General features: G+C 52.4%; 5 protein-coding genes across 5 annotated transcripts; all 5 read right to left on the minus strand.

The window, feature by feature from the left end:
* Window positions 1-42: 42 nt before the first annotated feature.
* N7498_005277 (uncharacterized protein) lies at window positions 43-609 on the minus strand (the record flags this gene model as incomplete). Its single annotated transcript, XM_058452339.1, has 1 exon — window positions 43-609. The coding sequence occupies one exon, from the start codon at window positions 607-609 to the stop codon at window positions 43-45; it is 567 nt and encodes a 188-aa protein (XP_058308877.1).
* Window positions 610-1,108: 499 nt separating this feature from the next.
* On the minus strand, window positions 1,109-7,100 carry N7498_005278 (ATP-grasp fold subdomain 2; the record flags this gene model as incomplete). Its single annotated transcript, XM_058452340.1, has 13 exons — window positions 1,109-1,192; window positions 1,255-1,547; window positions 1,601-1,632; window positions 1,683-2,281; window positions 2,330-2,537; window positions 2,586-2,968; window positions 3,024-3,167; window positions 3,231-3,352; window positions 3,412-3,579; window positions 4,457-4,576; window positions 4,643-6,562; window positions 6,621-6,650; window positions 6,701-7,100. 13 exons carry the CDS (start codon window positions 7,098-7,100, stop codon window positions 1,109-1,111), a joined length of 4,503 nt encoding a protein of 1,500 aa, XP_058308878.1.
* Window positions 7,101-9,201: 2,101 nt separating this feature from the next.
* N7498_005279 (CAP domain-containing protein) lies at window positions 9,202-10,155 on the minus strand (the record flags this gene model as incomplete). The annotated part of the gene is made up of 2 exons (XM_058452341.1): window positions 9,202-9,559; window positions 9,614-10,155. 2 exons carry the CDS (start codon window positions 10,153-10,155, stop codon window positions 9,202-9,204), a joined length of 900 nt encoding a protein of 299 aa, XP_058308879.1.
* Window positions 10,156-11,888: 1,733 nt separating this feature from the next.
* N7498_005280 (thioredoxin domain-containing protein) lies at window positions 11,889-14,389 on the minus strand (the record flags this gene model as incomplete). Its single annotated transcript, XM_058452342.1, has 4 exons — window positions 11,889-12,538; window positions 12,590-14,095; window positions 14,147-14,264; window positions 14,315-14,389. The coding sequence occupies 4 exons, from the start codon at window positions 14,387-14,389 to the stop codon at window positions 11,889-11,891; spliced, it is 2,349 nt and encodes a 782-aa protein (XP_058308880.1).
* Window positions 14,390-15,482: 1,093 nt separating this feature from the next.
* Window positions 15,483-16,734, minus strand: N7498_005281 (WD40 repeat domain-containing protein; the record flags this gene model as incomplete). The annotated part of the gene is made up of 4 exons (XM_058452343.1): window positions 15,483-15,728; window positions 15,776-16,423; window positions 16,477-16,642; window positions 16,694-16,734. 4 exons carry the CDS (start codon window positions 16,732-16,734, stop codon window positions 15,483-15,485), a joined length of 1,101 nt encoding a protein of 366 aa, XP_058308881.1.
* Window positions 16,735-16,772: the final 38 nt, after the last annotated feature.

The raw sequence follows: 16,772 nt of genomic DNA on the forward strand, positions 1-16,772 counted from the left end.
TACAGGTGAATATTTATAAGAGTAAGCCACAGAAACGCACACTTAATCAGTCCACACAGAAGCCTTCGCCCGCTCTTCTTCCTCCTTAGCCTTGGCCTGATCCTCGCGCTCCCGATTGCGGCGCTTGATCTCTTGCTCCTTGGTAGCACGGTCATAAGCGCGCTGCTCCTCAGTACGCTTGGGTGCCCGGATCCCCAACGCACCGGCAATCAGCCGGCCAGCAACAGCAGTCTGCTTCTCTGGCCGGCGAGCAGGATCACCCTGCGAAGAGGCCGACGGGGGCTCCGACGTGGGCGCCGATGTCGCGGCACCCCATGGCTGCGACGTCTGTGGCGAGATGGGCGTCGGCGGGGGATCTAGAGGACCCTCCGCGCTGATGGTGGGAGAAAGGAAGGTTGAGGAGGATGCACCGTCTTGCAGAGGTGTGGGTTCGTCGCCCGAAGACTCCGTCTCGTCATCCCACGAGTCCAGGACGGGCTTCTTCGCCTTCTTGGGCTTCGCGGGGGCGGTGGTTTTCATGTTCGGGCGAGTGATGTCCTGCAACGGCCCTTTTTTGCTAATGTCCAGTCCGCTGAGGCTGGACTGGAGCTCGGAGCGCAGGTCAGACATGGCACGTGATTTATAGGACTTTCAGCATGGAGGTGTAGGGTGTAGGCAGGCGGCGTATACTTATTTGGGGAGGGGAGGCCAAATATAGAGACTTTGCGGAGTCTGCAAGTTTAGAATGGAAGATCACAGGTGCATGGCGTCACCGCTACCGGCGCATCCCTGGTCGATCGTGGAGACCCGGTTTGGGCTAAGCCTACCCGGGATTCCCAGCCTTAGGCTGGGCGAGCGCGTGCTCCATCTCCTCGGCGATTCATTTACATGAGACATTCGGTGTTTCCGAGGCAGTTGTTGTTAGGTATTCGTTCGAAATTGTTCTAGGGTGGATTCGGGTGCTTATGATCGACAATCTTGGGTGTTAATGTACTGTACGGAGTACGTGATGACATGCCTCGGCCCCAAATAGAACGTGGGCGACTTGTGAACATGACAGAGGATTGTGCATCGACAATGTCTGTTTATTGCCGACATACACACTCTATATAACCTCTAAGATATTGATCTAGTTTTGAGCTAGCGAGATCACCTTCTTGGCCGCGTCCTCAAATCCATCGAATGCGTGGAGAGGAAGACCACTTTCCGCAATCTGCCACCAAATTATGTCAGTGAATAGAACGAGAGACCTTGATAAATCAGGGGGCTTTTTACCATCTTCTGGCCAAGTTCCTCGTTTGTCCCACGCAGTCGCACCACAACGGGAACCTTCATATCCAAGTCCCGGAAAGCCATGATGATTCCCTCGGCGATCATGTCGCAACGCGTCAACCCACCGAAGATATTGACAAAGACGGCATTGACACGCGAATCGGAGCAGATGATTTTGAAAGATGACTTGACGGTCTCGGAGGTGGCTTTGCCACCGGTGTCGAGGAAGTTGGTGCAGTGGCCACCGTGGATCGTGAGAGCGTCGACTGTGTTCATGGCAAGACCGGCTCCGTTGACTAGTAGATTGTCAGTCAAAAGATCGCTCCAAATAACGGCGCAAGGCACATACCTAGAGTACCAATGCTACCCTCACCTTGCAATCTGTTATGGTTAGCATTGACAAAACGTCCGTGAGGAGTTCACCGACGTACTTGACATAGACAATTCCGTCCTTCTCGGCTTCGACCTCCTCCGGAACTTCTTCGGCGATGTTTCGTAGACTGTGAATCTCTCCCTGGCGCTTCGAGCTGCGGAACGCGGCATCATCAAATCCAAAATGGGCACCGTGGACTTCCAGGTTTCCGTCGGCCGATACCCCAACGCGCGTCTCCAGCATGAAAGCTTCCTTCTCCTTGAAGATTTCCCACAAAGCTTGTACCAGACCAGCCAACTTGCCGTTAGCCGATTCAGGCAGACCCAGATGCGATGCAACTTCAGCAATGACAGGACTCTTGTCAAAATTGGCCTGGGTGTAGGTGAAGGGGAATCTCTGCGCCTTGTTGAGGTTAGACGCACTTGGAGACGCAATGATGCATGGAGACAAAGCCGTCCGGTCAACGGAGATAGAGATTAATGCATCGGAGCTAGAAGAAGTCTCATTGATAGGAACAGACTTTTGCTTCAAAATGTCGAATGCCTGAAACTGCTTGACATAAAAACTGCGTTTCTGCTGGTTCACGGGCCTCGGAGCTGGGGCTGTGCGCCTCATGGTATGAAATCCACGCTTTTGAGAGCCCCCTCCCGAGATTGACTGTATGCTGTCAGTATATTATCAGGTCCATTTCAGTTCAGGACTCACGCGTGCGCCCGACAGGCCGGCATTCCCAAGTAACGCCTTCATGCCCACACCAAACTTCTCGGGATGGTTAACCATAACGGCACCAGCTCGTTCCAGTGCCTGATACTTGGTTAGAGCATCAGGTTCACCGGGTGCAGCCCAAGCTCCCGCGTGTCCCATAACGCGTCCCGGGGGGGCTTCCAATCCACCCACGAGAGCCATAATAGGCCTGACAGCGGTTAGCCAGAGGCCCATAGAACACCAAGGCAGAGCTTACTTAGGATTTTGCGTTCGCTGCCGATAATCCTTGATCCATTCTGCAGCATCCATCTCAGCCGTGCCACCAATCTCGCCAACAATGATGATGCCCTCGGTATCAGGGTCGTGTTCAAAGATCTTCAGCGCGTCAACAAAGTTAGTACCAGCCAACACGTCGCCGCCCATGCTAATGCAAAGACTCTGTCCCAGCCCGGCTCGGGTCGTAGACGCGACAGTCTCGTAGCTCAGAGTTCCCGACTTGGCTACGATACCGATACTGCCCGGCGCAAAGCATGGTAGGGGCTGGAAGCCAATCCGGCACTTTCCGATGGCTGAAATGATACCCGGGCAGTTCGCACCGACCAGACGGGTCTTGGACTGGGTTTGTAGCATGGAATGGATCTGTTAACATTGTTAACGAGTATCCAGAGATAGTGTATTGGGATCACAGGCTTACCCGAAGAATGTCGTGAATGGGGACATGCTCGGCAACTGCTACCACGAGTGGAATTTCGGCCTCAATGGCCTCTTCAATGGCCTGTGCTGTCTGATTACCCGGAACATAAATAGCGGAGGCATCGGGTTTTGCTGTATCATGGGCCTAGTTGCACCCGAATTGCATATTAGTTCACTGTTGCATGTCTAAGATGGGAATCCCGCGTACCGCTTTGACCGAAGGGAAGATAGGAAGTCCCAGGTGTTCACCTTCAACACCAGGCTTGACGCCTCCGACAATCTTGGTGCCCCATTCCAAGGATTCCTTCACGTTGGCAGTAGCCTGCCTTCCTGCGGGGTGAGTTAGCCACGAGGTTGACGTTGCGCAGCACCATTGCACGAGGACCTACCAGTAAACCCCTGAAAAATAACCCTCGTGTGAGCTCCAATTTTCAAGTTGTGCAAGGTATTCGCGTAGCTAGCACTGCGCGGCGAAGTTGAGAACTGCCTGGTCCACAGCCCAGCATGGGGCACGCGTCTTGACAGAAAGTGCAAAGGCATTGAGAGGTTGACCGGGGCTACTCATGCGATATAGATGCGGTGTAATTCAGCTCATGCAATCAATAGGCCCTTTACGGTGAATTTATATGCCCAGTTGTTTCCCAACGATGTTTGGGTGGCCGACTTCAAGACGGCTTCTTTAGTAAGTCGGCTATCCGGTCTCGGAGCTTCCCCACAAGCAAATTCCCGAGGTGCTTGGTTTGGTTTGGTGCCTGACCTTGAAGGCATCAACACTTCTATGATCGCCAGTGGTGCAATTGAGTAGTATTGGTGATAATAGAGGTGCAGACCAATTTTTGCAGAGGTTCTATTATTTCAGTCGTGTAGAGAAACTGCACGGAAATTGAAGATGGTAGACCTGATTTGGGAAGAGGGCTTCGGAATTACCCCGAATCATATTCTATAAGGAGAGAAATTGTTATGATTTTTGATTGCTGAAATATAAGCACGCGAAATGGAATAGAAAACAAATTAAAACATTGACTCCTCCTCTCCTCAAGCCAGGCCGATGTAGCGGTAGCTCTCGTGCCCCCACACCCTGTTCTTTGAGCATGACAAATCCCTCATCCCGAATGAATGTTTCGCAGCCTCAATTGTTCGACATACGCTGCTACCTAGGCTCCACGAATTTGAATGTGGTCAGTCTGCCGAGTATAAATCGCCGGTGCTCCTCATCTTCCAACCCTGCATTCCCCAGTACAAACAGCGGCCACAGCATTGTAGCCATATCAGGAAGTGTCGAGATCAATTCGATCATCGATGAAACAAGATTCCTTTTAGATTGTGCACATACCCTCAAGATATTGTTTCAGAGCTAAATGGCAGATATTTGCATTCATATTCAGGGATATAAACATGACATCGGGAATTCATAGCAAGCACTAGCCCATTAACATTCATTGAGATGGAGCTTCTTTCCAACGAATCGCCGTCTCGCAGGTTTCTCTCCACGCTCTCTGTCCGCATTGACGCCCTTTAGAGCATGAAGAAGCATACCGGCATCGAAGAAGCCATCTGTATCGACCATTAGCGTTATGTTCCTGTGTGAATAGAGATCAAACGAGGAAGTGCGGTACTTACATCCCCCCATGCCATCATCATCCGGCTCCACGCTGTCCGTCGTAGTGGTAGGCGTATCAAAGCCCGTACCACGGGTGTCACTCCGAACAATGCGGCCACGGCGCTGTGAGTCGGTCTGCAAGCCCTCGGCCAGAGCCTCAGTCTCACGAGCACGACTAGTACGCGGGCTGGTGGCCTTCCGGTTCGCAGTACGCAACAGTTTCCGGATCTCCAGGAGATAAGACTCCAGAGTCTGCATAAGACGTGCAGTCTGGCGATGCTTCGAAGAAGCACAGAAGGAAATAGAATCGTCTTTGATAATGTACCCAATACCGAAGCCGTCGGCGGACGTCGGACCGAATCCGAAGTGGCGCAGACACGGGTTTCCGCAGTTCGACGTGGACAGGATGGTGTTGTTAATTTTGTCCCAGCCGGGGTCACTGAAGATGGCGGGTGTGGGTGGTGCGACGGTGCGGTAGCCACGAAGGCTGCTGCCGTTGGGAGAGGAGAAGCCGTCCTCCGATGTTTCCGAGTACTTGGGTGATTCGACCCCCTCGCCGGGACTACTATATCCACCTGTTGAGCCGGTGTCGTAGGAGAGTCCGTCGTCGAAGGATCGTTGCCACAGGCAGTATAAAGCGTACAAGTGGCGATCTTGACCCTGGCCTTTGGAGCACTCTTTGGTCAAAGCTGTATGTTTTTGTGTGGCGGTGCGTAGCGCGTCAATCTTTTTCTCTGCTGGATTCTCGCCCCAGAAAGTCCTGACAAAACCAAGGGCCTCCGGAGTTAGGGTCCGTACAGCCTCGGTGCGACCGTGTAAGAACATCTTCGTCATGGCTGGCTCGTATGTGTTCTCCACGCGACCATAGAGACCGTAGTAAGCAGCTTGGAATGCCATTTGCACAAACGCGTCGGGGGAAAATCCCATCGATGTGATAAAATTCTTGCCGTAACCCTCAAAATCCAAAACACGGAATTCATGTTGGTACAGAAGATCCGACAGGTGTGATTCCGCAAACCGCAATGCGATATTAAGCTCCGGAGTCATGTCCCACTCGAGCTTACGCGGAGTAGTGCTGACGTTTCCGAAGCTGCGCGGGTCACGCTTCGATGGGTCGGGGCTAGACGTCGCCCATAGGCTTGGGGCCTGACCGTTGATGGTCTGCGCAAATCGGAGAATGGTATCGGTGTAGACATCGCTGGCAAAGCGCAGCACAGTATGGCCATCAACACCCGTGTGCTCAAAGTTGATACCGGCGCTACCGCTCTTGCAGACGATGATCTGCAGCTTATCGTACCATCGATTGGTACACGTGCCCACCTGTACACCCTTGATCACCTCGCTTGTGCCGCAAAGCATGTTGGCGCACAGCTCGGACGTGTTGGAAGGCTCAGTATCATCTAGACAAAGGACGAAGAGAGCAGTGTCGACAATGTTTAAGCATTCGGCGTTGTTGGAGGCCGGGTCCTTGGTCATGATATCCCGCAGTCCCGACCAAACTTTTCGGTTCTCAGTACTGAGAACACCCAGGGCACCCTTGGCTGCTTCATGAATAGAGGTCTGGGCTGCATCATTAACGATCACTTGAAGGTTCAGCGCGATGTCCTTCTCGCTCATGATCAGATCGCTGTTGTCGTCCAGCACATCAAACCAGTAAAATTGGCCTCGGCACAAGACAACCACGTGCTTGGCCGTGGGATCCTGGCTGATGACGCAGCCGTTGTCTGAGGGCAGACGAGCTGTGCCAAAAAGTCGCGAGTACTGGTACATGCAAAGTGGCGTCCCGCGGACAGTGTCAGGTGGAAGCTCTTCGCGCCGAACGGCCCGAACGAAAGATAAAGCCGAGATGACCAAAGAGGCAGCCCGAGTGACTTGGTGATTGCGAGCTGGAGTTGGGTCGTCCTCCAGTAAGAAGAATGGGTTGAGGTTCAAAACAACGGCTAGAAAGCGTCAGTGGCTATATCCAAGGAATTCAATATCGATGTATGTGATACGCACAGCTATCAAAGTTCAAGTACGAGTCGTACCCTGGAGGCAATCAGTCACCGTTCTCTCTTGATAAATGAGTAAACACCCACAGAACTGTTCGATGTAGCTTGTTTTTGAACTAGCGTAGTTCTTGAGTTTCTCTTGTAGAGACGGTCCATCCGTCTTCAAGAATTCTGCTACCGCTGCTTTGCTCTCCTCGTGTTCCCGTGGGCCCTGCAAAGCCATGAGGGCCTCGAGGTGTCGGCGGCAAGTATCTTCAAGATCAGGAATTGGCAATTTGGGCAGTGAATCTTGGTTGGCAAAGGTCAAGCCTTGCTTTTTGGGCGTGTGAGCCTCGACGCCCTGAGAAGGCCTATCGGGCGATACATTCGGCCTCACGACCGTGTGGCCATGGGACTCAGCCCCGGAGTTCTTAGATTCGGCCTCCATGGCATGCTCCAAAGGTTTCGGTGCAGTGAAGTAACGGACTGCCGTTGGTGAATAAGACATGATGTTAGCGCTTTGATCCGAATCAAGCGTAGTGACTGGCGAGGAAAGTGGGAAGAGATAGGAGGCGCAAGGCTGTGCGATAGAAGTAATGACAATCTTGTAGGTAGTATGATGGCATTGGGGCTATCTCATGGGAACAGACATCGAGACAGAAAATAAGGTAATTCTTGAGGGGAACGAGCAGTAAACCGCGCGAGTATGAGACTATATACCCCCAGCCCGGATACCCCACTGCGGAGGATTGTGGAAGCGGCTCGGATTGAAGGGAGGGACGGGGAAAAGGACTTACAGAGTCAAACGCGAGCCGCGGGATGTGGATTGGGTGTCCGGGGCCCAACTCGCAGGCGTAGCGCCGGAGGAACGGATGAGCTTCTGCTGGGGCCTGTCAGATGATTTTGCCAAATGGAAGAGAACAGGGCTGCCATGCACGACCTGCACGCGCTGTTCAGCTGGAAATAGACCCTTCCAGCTGATGTATAGGGCAGATGATGAAAGAGAGGTTCATTATTGTATGTGGTGGGGGAACTCACCCGACCTTAATCAGATGAACCTTGAATTAGAGGTCCGTGGGTGAAAAGAACAGCTGAGGTATACAGGGTACTTTGCCAAGTCCCCAGGAAGAATGTAAGCTTTTAATGATAGTCGAGCTCCCTAAAGATCGAACCGCACATCGATCACCGCAGACTCAGACAAAAGCCGTCTTGTGTGGGATTGTGATTGTGGGGATCTTCAGGTCCGCATATGACGCGATGACGTTCCGGGCGAAGGGAGCTACGCGGGGCTGCACGTGACCACGAACGGGTCTCGGTGGACTTTGATGTCACCGTATCGTCTCCAAAGAGCACGGGCCGAAACGGTCTTGGCTTCTTGCCATCTCCGCCCCCACCCTACCTTTCCAGGTATAGTGTCGAGTTGAAGTCGCATTGAAAGGTTTGATGCGACATAATAGATTTCCATGAGCAAAACATCAGCTTGTCTAACTACTCTTTAGGGCCATGTACTCCCCCGGCATTGAAATACAGGGAAGATTGGTCGGCATCCTGATCGATACTGCGTTTATCCGTTCGGATGTACTACGGGGTACCTCGTTCTGAACGCGATCGAGAAAAGCCGGGATCTGGGACTTTCTGGTCTTGAGTATCGATGGGGAAAATTCCTTTCGCTATTATCTACATCGTTTACTTGAGGTAATATTCGGCTTTTCGCTGATGGGGACGTCTTAGTCCTTAAACTACTTGGACGTGACTGTCTTCTTGCAGGCGGCCTTCCAGGTAATGGGTGATTTTCCGGAGTATTTGCTGTGATGCTTCTAAATTGGCACGGCATTTTCTAATCAGACATCGGGGATCCAGCGATAAGAAACACCGCCTCCAGTAGAATCAAATCATGCAATGGAAACCAAATCACCTACCCCTGGAAGATCACCACTGCATGCATCTCGCCACAAACCAATGCAGGGATTATGTACCATCCAAGACCAAGTTGCCCAAGCAGCGACCCCAACTCCTCGCATAAAAACAACGTCATTGTCTTATACAGTACTAACAAGCGCCATGTAGCTAATGTGTAGCTAATGCAAGATAAAGTTTTACTGATTCAGGGGCTGACGCGCGGAAGGTCAACTACGAAGGCACGTGACATAGCACCAGAGGCGCAAGGCTCGTCTCGAATTCAGGGTACATCAATCAGACCATGTTTTATCCACAGATTGGGCAGAAACGCTAGGAGACAACAGGTCAAAAATATTCACATTTGAACGGGCCACACCCGCAAGGCCTTTCTCCCGAGGCGAGTAGAGGGTGAAAAAGAAAATGAAGAAATCAACCCAGGTACCCTCCGCGTAAATACAAATCAGAACTCCCCCGGAGCCCGAGCCGAAGAAAAATGATGGCTTGGGACTAGGGGAGAAAGGGATACCTATGTCGATCCTCGCCTTTGGAGAATCCCCGGTCTATGAATAGACCGCGCAGGACATGCAGAATGCTGAGAAGAAGCGAAGAGATATAGGGAAAAGTAACTGGACAGAAAGGAATGCAAGATGTCGAGAGGTACACTATCGGTGTGAAGGAGGGATAGTTCTGTCTCGGATCTAGGGGCATTCTTAGGCGACGTAAGTTTTGTAGCCCAGAGGAGCTAGGACGTTTTCGCCGTATTCACCCTCGTAGTTACCGGCGGGAGAGTAGTTGCAGACGGTGAAGGGCAGGGAGGAGCTAGAATCGACGTTGCCAAGGTCGTTGCACATCACGGTCGCGCAGCCGACATGGGTGGTGCCCTTCCAGACAATCTGGGAGAAGTGGCCCCACTTCTCGAAGTCGCTCATGCTGGGTTGGCTCGCGCCGTAGGGGGTCGGGAAGTAGCCGATCTCGCCGTTGTACATCAGGTTTGTGATCATAACACCAATCTCGTTCGCCTCGACGCCGTAGCCGATGTTCTGGCCGTAACCACCACCATCGATGGAACTAGAGATGAATGTTAGTCTGGGTTGATAATCCACGGGACAATCAGGAACTTACGTGTCGTGGTGGTAAACACATCTGGAGGCCAGAGTGCGGGCGCTAGACTCGAGAGAGGAATCCCAGTCGACGGAAGGGGCGGAGTGGTTGCTGCGGTGGATGTTGTGGTTGTACAGCACGGCGTGCTGGTAGGAATTGGCAGGGGCGGAGCTGGGGGCGGCCGATGTGGTCGAAGTTGAGACGGTGGAAGCGGCAGGCGGAGGCTGGATGGTCGAAGTCCAGGCAGACGACCAGTAGGAAGTGGAGTCAGCGGTGGGTTGAGCCTCTTCGGTAGGAGCGGGCATAGAAGTGGCCGCTTCGGGAACGATGGCGGTAGGCTTCTTGGGGAGATCCGAGGGCTCGGTCTCGACGGGGTCGACAGACATGGTGGGGGTCTGGTGGTCAACCTGGACCTGCTGGGCAGGTTGAACGGTCTCGACGGCGGCGGGCGCAGTGACGGTCTTGGTGACGGTGACGGTGGTCCAATCCGTCACGTAGACGCTTCTTTCGAAGGCGTTAACAGCGCCAGCTGCCAGAGCAGCAAGCAGAAGAGTCGAACGCATGGCGATACCAGATCAAGTCGCGGTCAAAGAGTGTAGGTAGTGAACTTCCCCAGGAAGTGTGTCGTCAGGATAATAACGCAGATCGACTGCGGGTTGGAATAAGAAGGAGTGAATTTCGCGCTTGTCAAAGGAGTGACAGGCCGAGAACACCTTTCTTCAAGAGAAAAGTGTCGACGGTCGGGAAGGAGTGGAAGCGTGAAGAGCGTAAAGAGGGGGAAAGGTGAGGGTATATGTAGAAAGGGGAAGCCGAAGCTAGTGGGTCCGTGCGAATCACTTTGTTTGGAAATGAGATTGGAGTCGAGATTGGTTCCAAGTGCCCAGGATCCTTAATTTGCCTCTTGTTTCCTTTGGAGAAGTAGCTTTCTAACCGGTCGCGCGGCAGATGCCGTGTCTTCTACTACTTATTGCTTTTTGGCGCCCTGCTCCAACCTCACCAACACGCGGGACACATACCAACGTCCTCCCCGCCACCAGCAGGCGTGGGACATTCAGCATTCCAACGCGTCTTTGACAGACATCTCATTGGTCGGCACCATCCTACATAGAAGAGGCTGGGCAATGGAGGAAACACGACAGTTATTCTCCGGACTGTGTGGATCTGTCAAAGGTTCCTGTGGTCCCGGAAGGAGGTGACACGATGGGCGGATCCTCAATCCCACTAATGCAAGCTAGCGCCCTAGGGTCAATTTCGGGGCCCGCTCGTCTTCTGCCGTGCGTACGTGTATGAGCCCCAGAATAATTGTCGTCTGGGATGCCATCGGTCATGGGCGTAGAATACGATCGGATAAGATCGATTTGTTCACCGGGGTGACCATCATCGGGGACTGGGGGAAGTCAGGGCATCTCCATCTCTCCATCGCAGAACCCCCTTGAGAGTCTGCCGGCCAAGGACGGCCGGGAGATTACCAACCGGAACAGCGTAGCCGCTAAGAAACTTGGCTTTCGCCTGGCCCATTCCCGCACGGTCCTTGATCTGGGATTGATTAAATCGGGATGCGCCTCTTAATCTGGGGCGTTTCAGCCAAAAATCTTAATGCAGGGGCTCCTTCCATCTCTTTTTCTCCTGTCAGATCCCTCTTGACACAGATCGCGTGCAAGTGTTGTCGTTCCTGAACCAAACAAATCGAAAACAAGGAACTAAATAAAGTTTCGCATCCCCCGCTCCTCTCGAAATCGGTCCTGATGACGAGGCATCATCCAGGACTCGCATCGGAAATTAATCAGCCCCTAACTTGTACAAAGTCTTAATTTAAACGTAATGTCGGCGCCGATCAGGGTGTAGCCGCTGGGGCAAATGTCCTGGGCGGCACCCGACTCGTTCGTAGTATACAGGCCGAACCAAGTGGGCCTAATTAGGGCGTTCATGATTACCTGTCCGGGCAGATTTTTAGAGACGTTAAGAAAGATATCTTGCAGCAGGACCAGATAGTGAAGTGTGTACGGAGTAGGTCCATGTAATGTCTCCTTGGTCGGGCTGTAGTCCCGTCGATCCTGGACACGTTCAATACCATTAACTTATCCGAATCGTATACTAAGAGAAACCGGACTGGGCCGCGCTGTAATCTCCGAACAGGGTCTTCTTCCAAGAAAGCCTGGGCGACCCCCTCCCGAGCCGCGTGCGGCAGGCACCGGGGATCACCAGTCAAGCCCGATCTAAGACCGAACAAATGTAACGTACTTTTCCAACGCCAATGAAGAGTTACGCCCAGGAAAGGCAACGCACTGGAAATGGATCAAACCTCCTTTTCTACGTCCACTGTTCTGCATTGTCCCTTCTCACATACCATCAGGTAGTTCTTGGCCGGATCGGCGGCTTTCAAATCCTTGAACAGTGGGTTCCGCGACTTCAACCAGAATGACTGGTTACCCACAAAGTCCTTGAGATGAGAGGGTCGAATGTCAACGAGCGAGGCCACGACGATCGACGAGGAGATTCTGGACTCGGTCTTGGCTCGCACTTTCTGGACAATGAGATCCCGTGCCGACGCCGGTTGATTCAGCTGGCTGACGAGGCGACCGCTACTTGATGGATAATTGGTAATTTCTGCGGTGCAGAATACTCCTGTCACTGTACGCGTGCCGATTTGTAGACCCACGATGACATCCAACAGCCCAACAAATAGGAATGGGTGCTGCATGATTTCCACTGCAAAGGAGTTGCATGTCTGTCGTGCCAGTGTCCGGTATTCCTCTTCCTCCAGCAAAGCTGACAGTCGCAATAGGTTGCGCGCAATCATGCCGTTGACCGAGGGGGTTGCCGACTCGGTACCGGTCTTCAACCGGAGGAGGGGAGGTGGCATGCCAGGGGTCATACTTGAAGGTGTGTTATAGTAGCCGGCATGTGTAGATCCAGTCTTGGCAAGGAAGTATTCGTTGAGGTATTCTATCATCGAGATTAGTCGCTGATCACGTTTGCAGTGAACAAGGTTCTTACTTTGAAGGCGCTCGGCGAATTGAAGATAGCTGTCATCAAAGGTAGCTTCGTACATGTCCAGCAGCCCGCTGATCAGGTACCCATAGTCATCAGCGAAGCCGGGGGTATCGCCGCGACTGCCATCACGCCAGATGCGCCACAACTTGCCGGTGGTCTTCTCGAAGAGGTTCTCCTTGATAAAGCTGATGGCACGTGCGGCAGCCTCACGGCACTGGAGTGCCTTTGAGCTCTCAATTCCCTCAAATAGAACGCTACACTTGGCTAGTGCACCGATCGCCAGTCCATTCCAGGCCACGATGATCTTGTCGTCCAGGTCCGGTCGGCCTCTGGTCTTCTCGCGGTAGTCATGCAGCTTTTGTTTTCCACCCTTGATGATCTTGACCACCTCCTCTTCACTCAATCCGAATTCCTTGGCGAGTTTGCTCGGAGTCGCACGAATCGAGAGCACGTTCTGGTTCATGAAGTCATCGTGAGGGTCGTACTCGGCTGCCACGTTTCCATCGGGTAAAACGCCCCAGTGACGAGCACACACTGGAGCGTCACGCGTTCCCAGAACTTGGATAAGCTCTTTCATAGACCAAACATAGAAAGCACCTTCTCGCTTTTCCGTATCGTTCGGGCTGGGGAAGCTGTCTGCATCCTCGGATGAAAAGAAGCCACCGGTGGGGGATTGAAGAGGTTCAGTTGTCAGATAGGCAGCCAAGTCGTAGACGGCTCCCAGCAATTCAGGATCGTGAGTCAAGTGGAACGCATCCACATAGACGTCCAGTAGTTGGGCCTGGTCATGCAGCATCTTTTCAAAATGCGGCAAGCTCCAGTCAGTCGTAACACTATAGCGAGAGAAGCCATGGCCAATATGGTCCCGAATACCGCCGCGTGCCATATTCACCAACGTTGTCACCGCCATCGCAGTAGCCTTTTCACACTCGTCTTGTCCCACAACGTCCGCGACTTCCTTCGGATATGCACCAAGTCTGAGCAAAAAGCTGAGGTTGGAGGGTGTTGGGAATTTAGGCGCACGGCCGAACCCGCCGTTGATAGAGTCGTATCGCGATGAAAAGTGTTGATAAGCCTCTTCCAAAAGCTCAAGGTCCAAGTCCTCGTCTTCGTCACGGGGTCCGTGCTGCGAGTGAGTTCCCTCTTCAGCGAACTCGCGCAGCTGGGCGGTGATGTCCTTCGCACTGTCCAAGCAGCGCTGCTGCTGAGTGTGCCAGACATCGCTCAGCTTCTCCAGAATATCGACAAATCCGGTGGTTCCCGGGCCTTGCAAAGTTGTCGAGTTCGGACCAGGCCAGTACGTGCCTCCGAAAACAGGCTCCAAATTGGGAGTCAGGAAAACGTTCAGAGGCCAACCACCGGCGCCGGTAGTGGCTTGGACATAGTTCATATAGACATCATCAATATCTGGTCGCTCTTCACGGTCGACCTTGATTGGAATAAAAGACTCGTTCAGAATTGCAGCCACCTCAGGAGACATGAAAGACTCCTTTTCCATGACATGGCACCCTACAAGCTGTTAGAACGGAGACCAGTGCAATCTGATTAACGAGAACGTACAATGACAAGCCGAGTATCCAATACTAAGAAAAATCATTCGATTATACTTCCGAGCCAGTTGGATTGACTCGGCATCCCAGAGCTGCCATGCCACAGGGTTGTTCATGTGTCCCCGAACCTACGCTCGTTAGCTTGATATGGTGAGCCGGGAAGAGAAGGCAGTCTCACATAGGGCGAACTGCTTTGCGAGAGGCGGTTCACCAGCTTCGGTGCCGCCTCCGAAACCTCGTGCTGCGACTGCATGATGGACGTCGCGATATGAGGTTCTGAAAGTCTGCGGATAGAGTACCAGTTGGTATCTGTCTGTGTCGGAAGCACTAACGGAATCCGGAAAGGGACCGGGACTGATACTACCCCGCCACCAATAGTACAGCGTGTGTGCGAGTCAAGACGGTGTTGCACAGAGAGGGGGACTCCAGGACCGAAAGTGGGGTGACCGCAGGAGAAAGTCGGGGCCTCGCAGATCGGGATCGTCCCTGTGCGTCATGAATGCATCAAAAGGTCACGTGCTTTCAACCGTCATCGAGTCCACTCTAAATCATCTCTCATTGGCGATAACGGTTAATTATACCTACTTATCTTAGCATCTAATGGGCTTCTTTGAATACTATTACTAGTATATCGGCACAGTGAGCATTTGGACGGAGGCATGTATTCATTAAAACCCGGTGGAGCACAGATATGTATCTCGAGGTCGATCTTCTCTTGATTGATAAATTTCAGCCGAGAACAAGACGAATGGTTCTCCCACCTAGTCTGTTTAAACCACGGAATATTAAAGACCGAGAAGAACAACGTAAAGACTCTAACCTACTGAGTGCGGCGTGGGCTATAGATATTCACGTGACTTACAGATGACATCGAGTGATCGCGAGATCGAACATGCATATGCGTTTTATCTCTAAGCTCATAGTGAACGATTTCGCATATTTGGCTGTTTTAATGCCGTGGTTATTCTTGCTATACCAGGCGGCCAACCCTTCGTTATGAGAGGCAGAAGGGCTCTTTACGCCCGATCATAAAACGAACAGCAGACAACATGGCCTTTTCTACAATTACATTCGAGAAACACTTGTTCTCCAGAATTTTGCCTGGCAGCTGTTTCTCCATCTAAGTCTCGAATATACACACTTGGGCATGTTTGAGCCCGACCTGGCACTCGAAGCCCACCAACATTGGTGCCTCTTAGAATGGAAGACCTTTGATAGATCTAATCAGTTGTTGGAAGCAGACTGTCTCAGACTATTCCTATCCATAACTGTTTCGTTATTTGCATTTTCTCGGTCTAGAAATATTTTATATGCATCTTCTCAGACTGGGTATCACAATGCAACGTCTAATCATCCATCAGTTCAGCCAGCTCGCGTTCCTCTTCTTCCGTCAACATCGGTTCGCCATCAGGCTTTTCTTCTTCTTTCGAACCGTTCTTGGCCAGATCCACCGCCTTTTGCAGCTCGTCAGGTCGCAGAGACCACTGGCGAATGGTGCCATCAATTCCCACACTGGCAACAGTCGAACCCACAAGGGCCAGGCCGGTGACTTCCTCGAAGTGGCCCGAGAAAGTGTGATGGAGCTCGCCGGTCTAAAAGCGATCAGCATCCGGTCATGCACATCGAATGGAAAACTTACAGATCGGTTCCACACTCGCACCTCTTCATCCCGACAGGCCGTAACGACCCAGCCTCCGGTTTCATAGACGACAACGTCTCGCACAAAGTCAGGGTGTTCCAGGCTGAGATTGGATTTCCAGCCGTCCGAACGCACCAAGCACTTGGCTGTCTTGTCGGCTGATGCCGTCCACAGATCACCGTCATTGTCGAAGAACAACTTGTACACACTGGTGTCATGGGGCAGAAGGGGTTCCGCGGTTTCACCACCACCAAAGATCATGAACTGTCGTATCTCACGGTCACTCCCCGCGCTGAACACTACTGGCTGGGTCTCTTCCAATTCAGGATCAAAAGCGAGATCCTGAATGCCACGAGTGTGGTCCCTGAATGTCTCAATTCGCTCACCGCTTGCGATATTGAAAACAAGGACTTGTGCATCGGCACCACCGGTGATAAGTAGGTTTTCCCCACGCAGTCTAGCACTGACTACCGACTTCACAAAATCGGTATGCCCTTCGTACTTCTGCCGGGGCTGCCTCGAGGCAACATCCCAGCTCCATACCGTCTTGTCCCAGCAACCGGCAAAGAGCAGTTTCCCATCTGGGCTAAGACATACACTCGTCACTGGCGCCACGGGGCCTTTGAAAAGGGCAGATGTCTCGCCCGTCTGAACGTCGTCAAACACATGGCACCGTCATGGAAATATACTTAGATACTTACTGCCAAAACCACTCTCCTCACAATGCCATTACTCTGCGCAACGTAGATCGAGCCATGATTCACCGGGTCCGCACGGACAGCCAGGATCTTGCTCTCAAGCCTAATGGGGTTCCCATTGGTATTCTGGGACTTGGCGTCCTTCCGCTCTTGAGAGTCGAGGGCAGCGCTGTCAGAGCAATTAGCAGCTACCGATATTCACAACGAATAGCGTCCTCACGAGGTTTGAAAGAAATAATCACGATTCGAAGTAGTCGCCATAGCTACCTAGGTAGTTCCACCAAGTTAGGGGAAAAGTG

This window comes from Penicillium cinerascens (genome assembly GCF_028974065.1).
Source record: "Penicillium cinerascens strain IBT 15544 chromosome Unknown contig_5_segment0_segment0, whole genome shotgun sequence".
NCBI classification, from domain to species: Eukaryota; Fungi; Ascomycota; class Eurotiomycetes; order Eurotiales; family Aspergillaceae; genus Penicillium; species Penicillium cinerascens.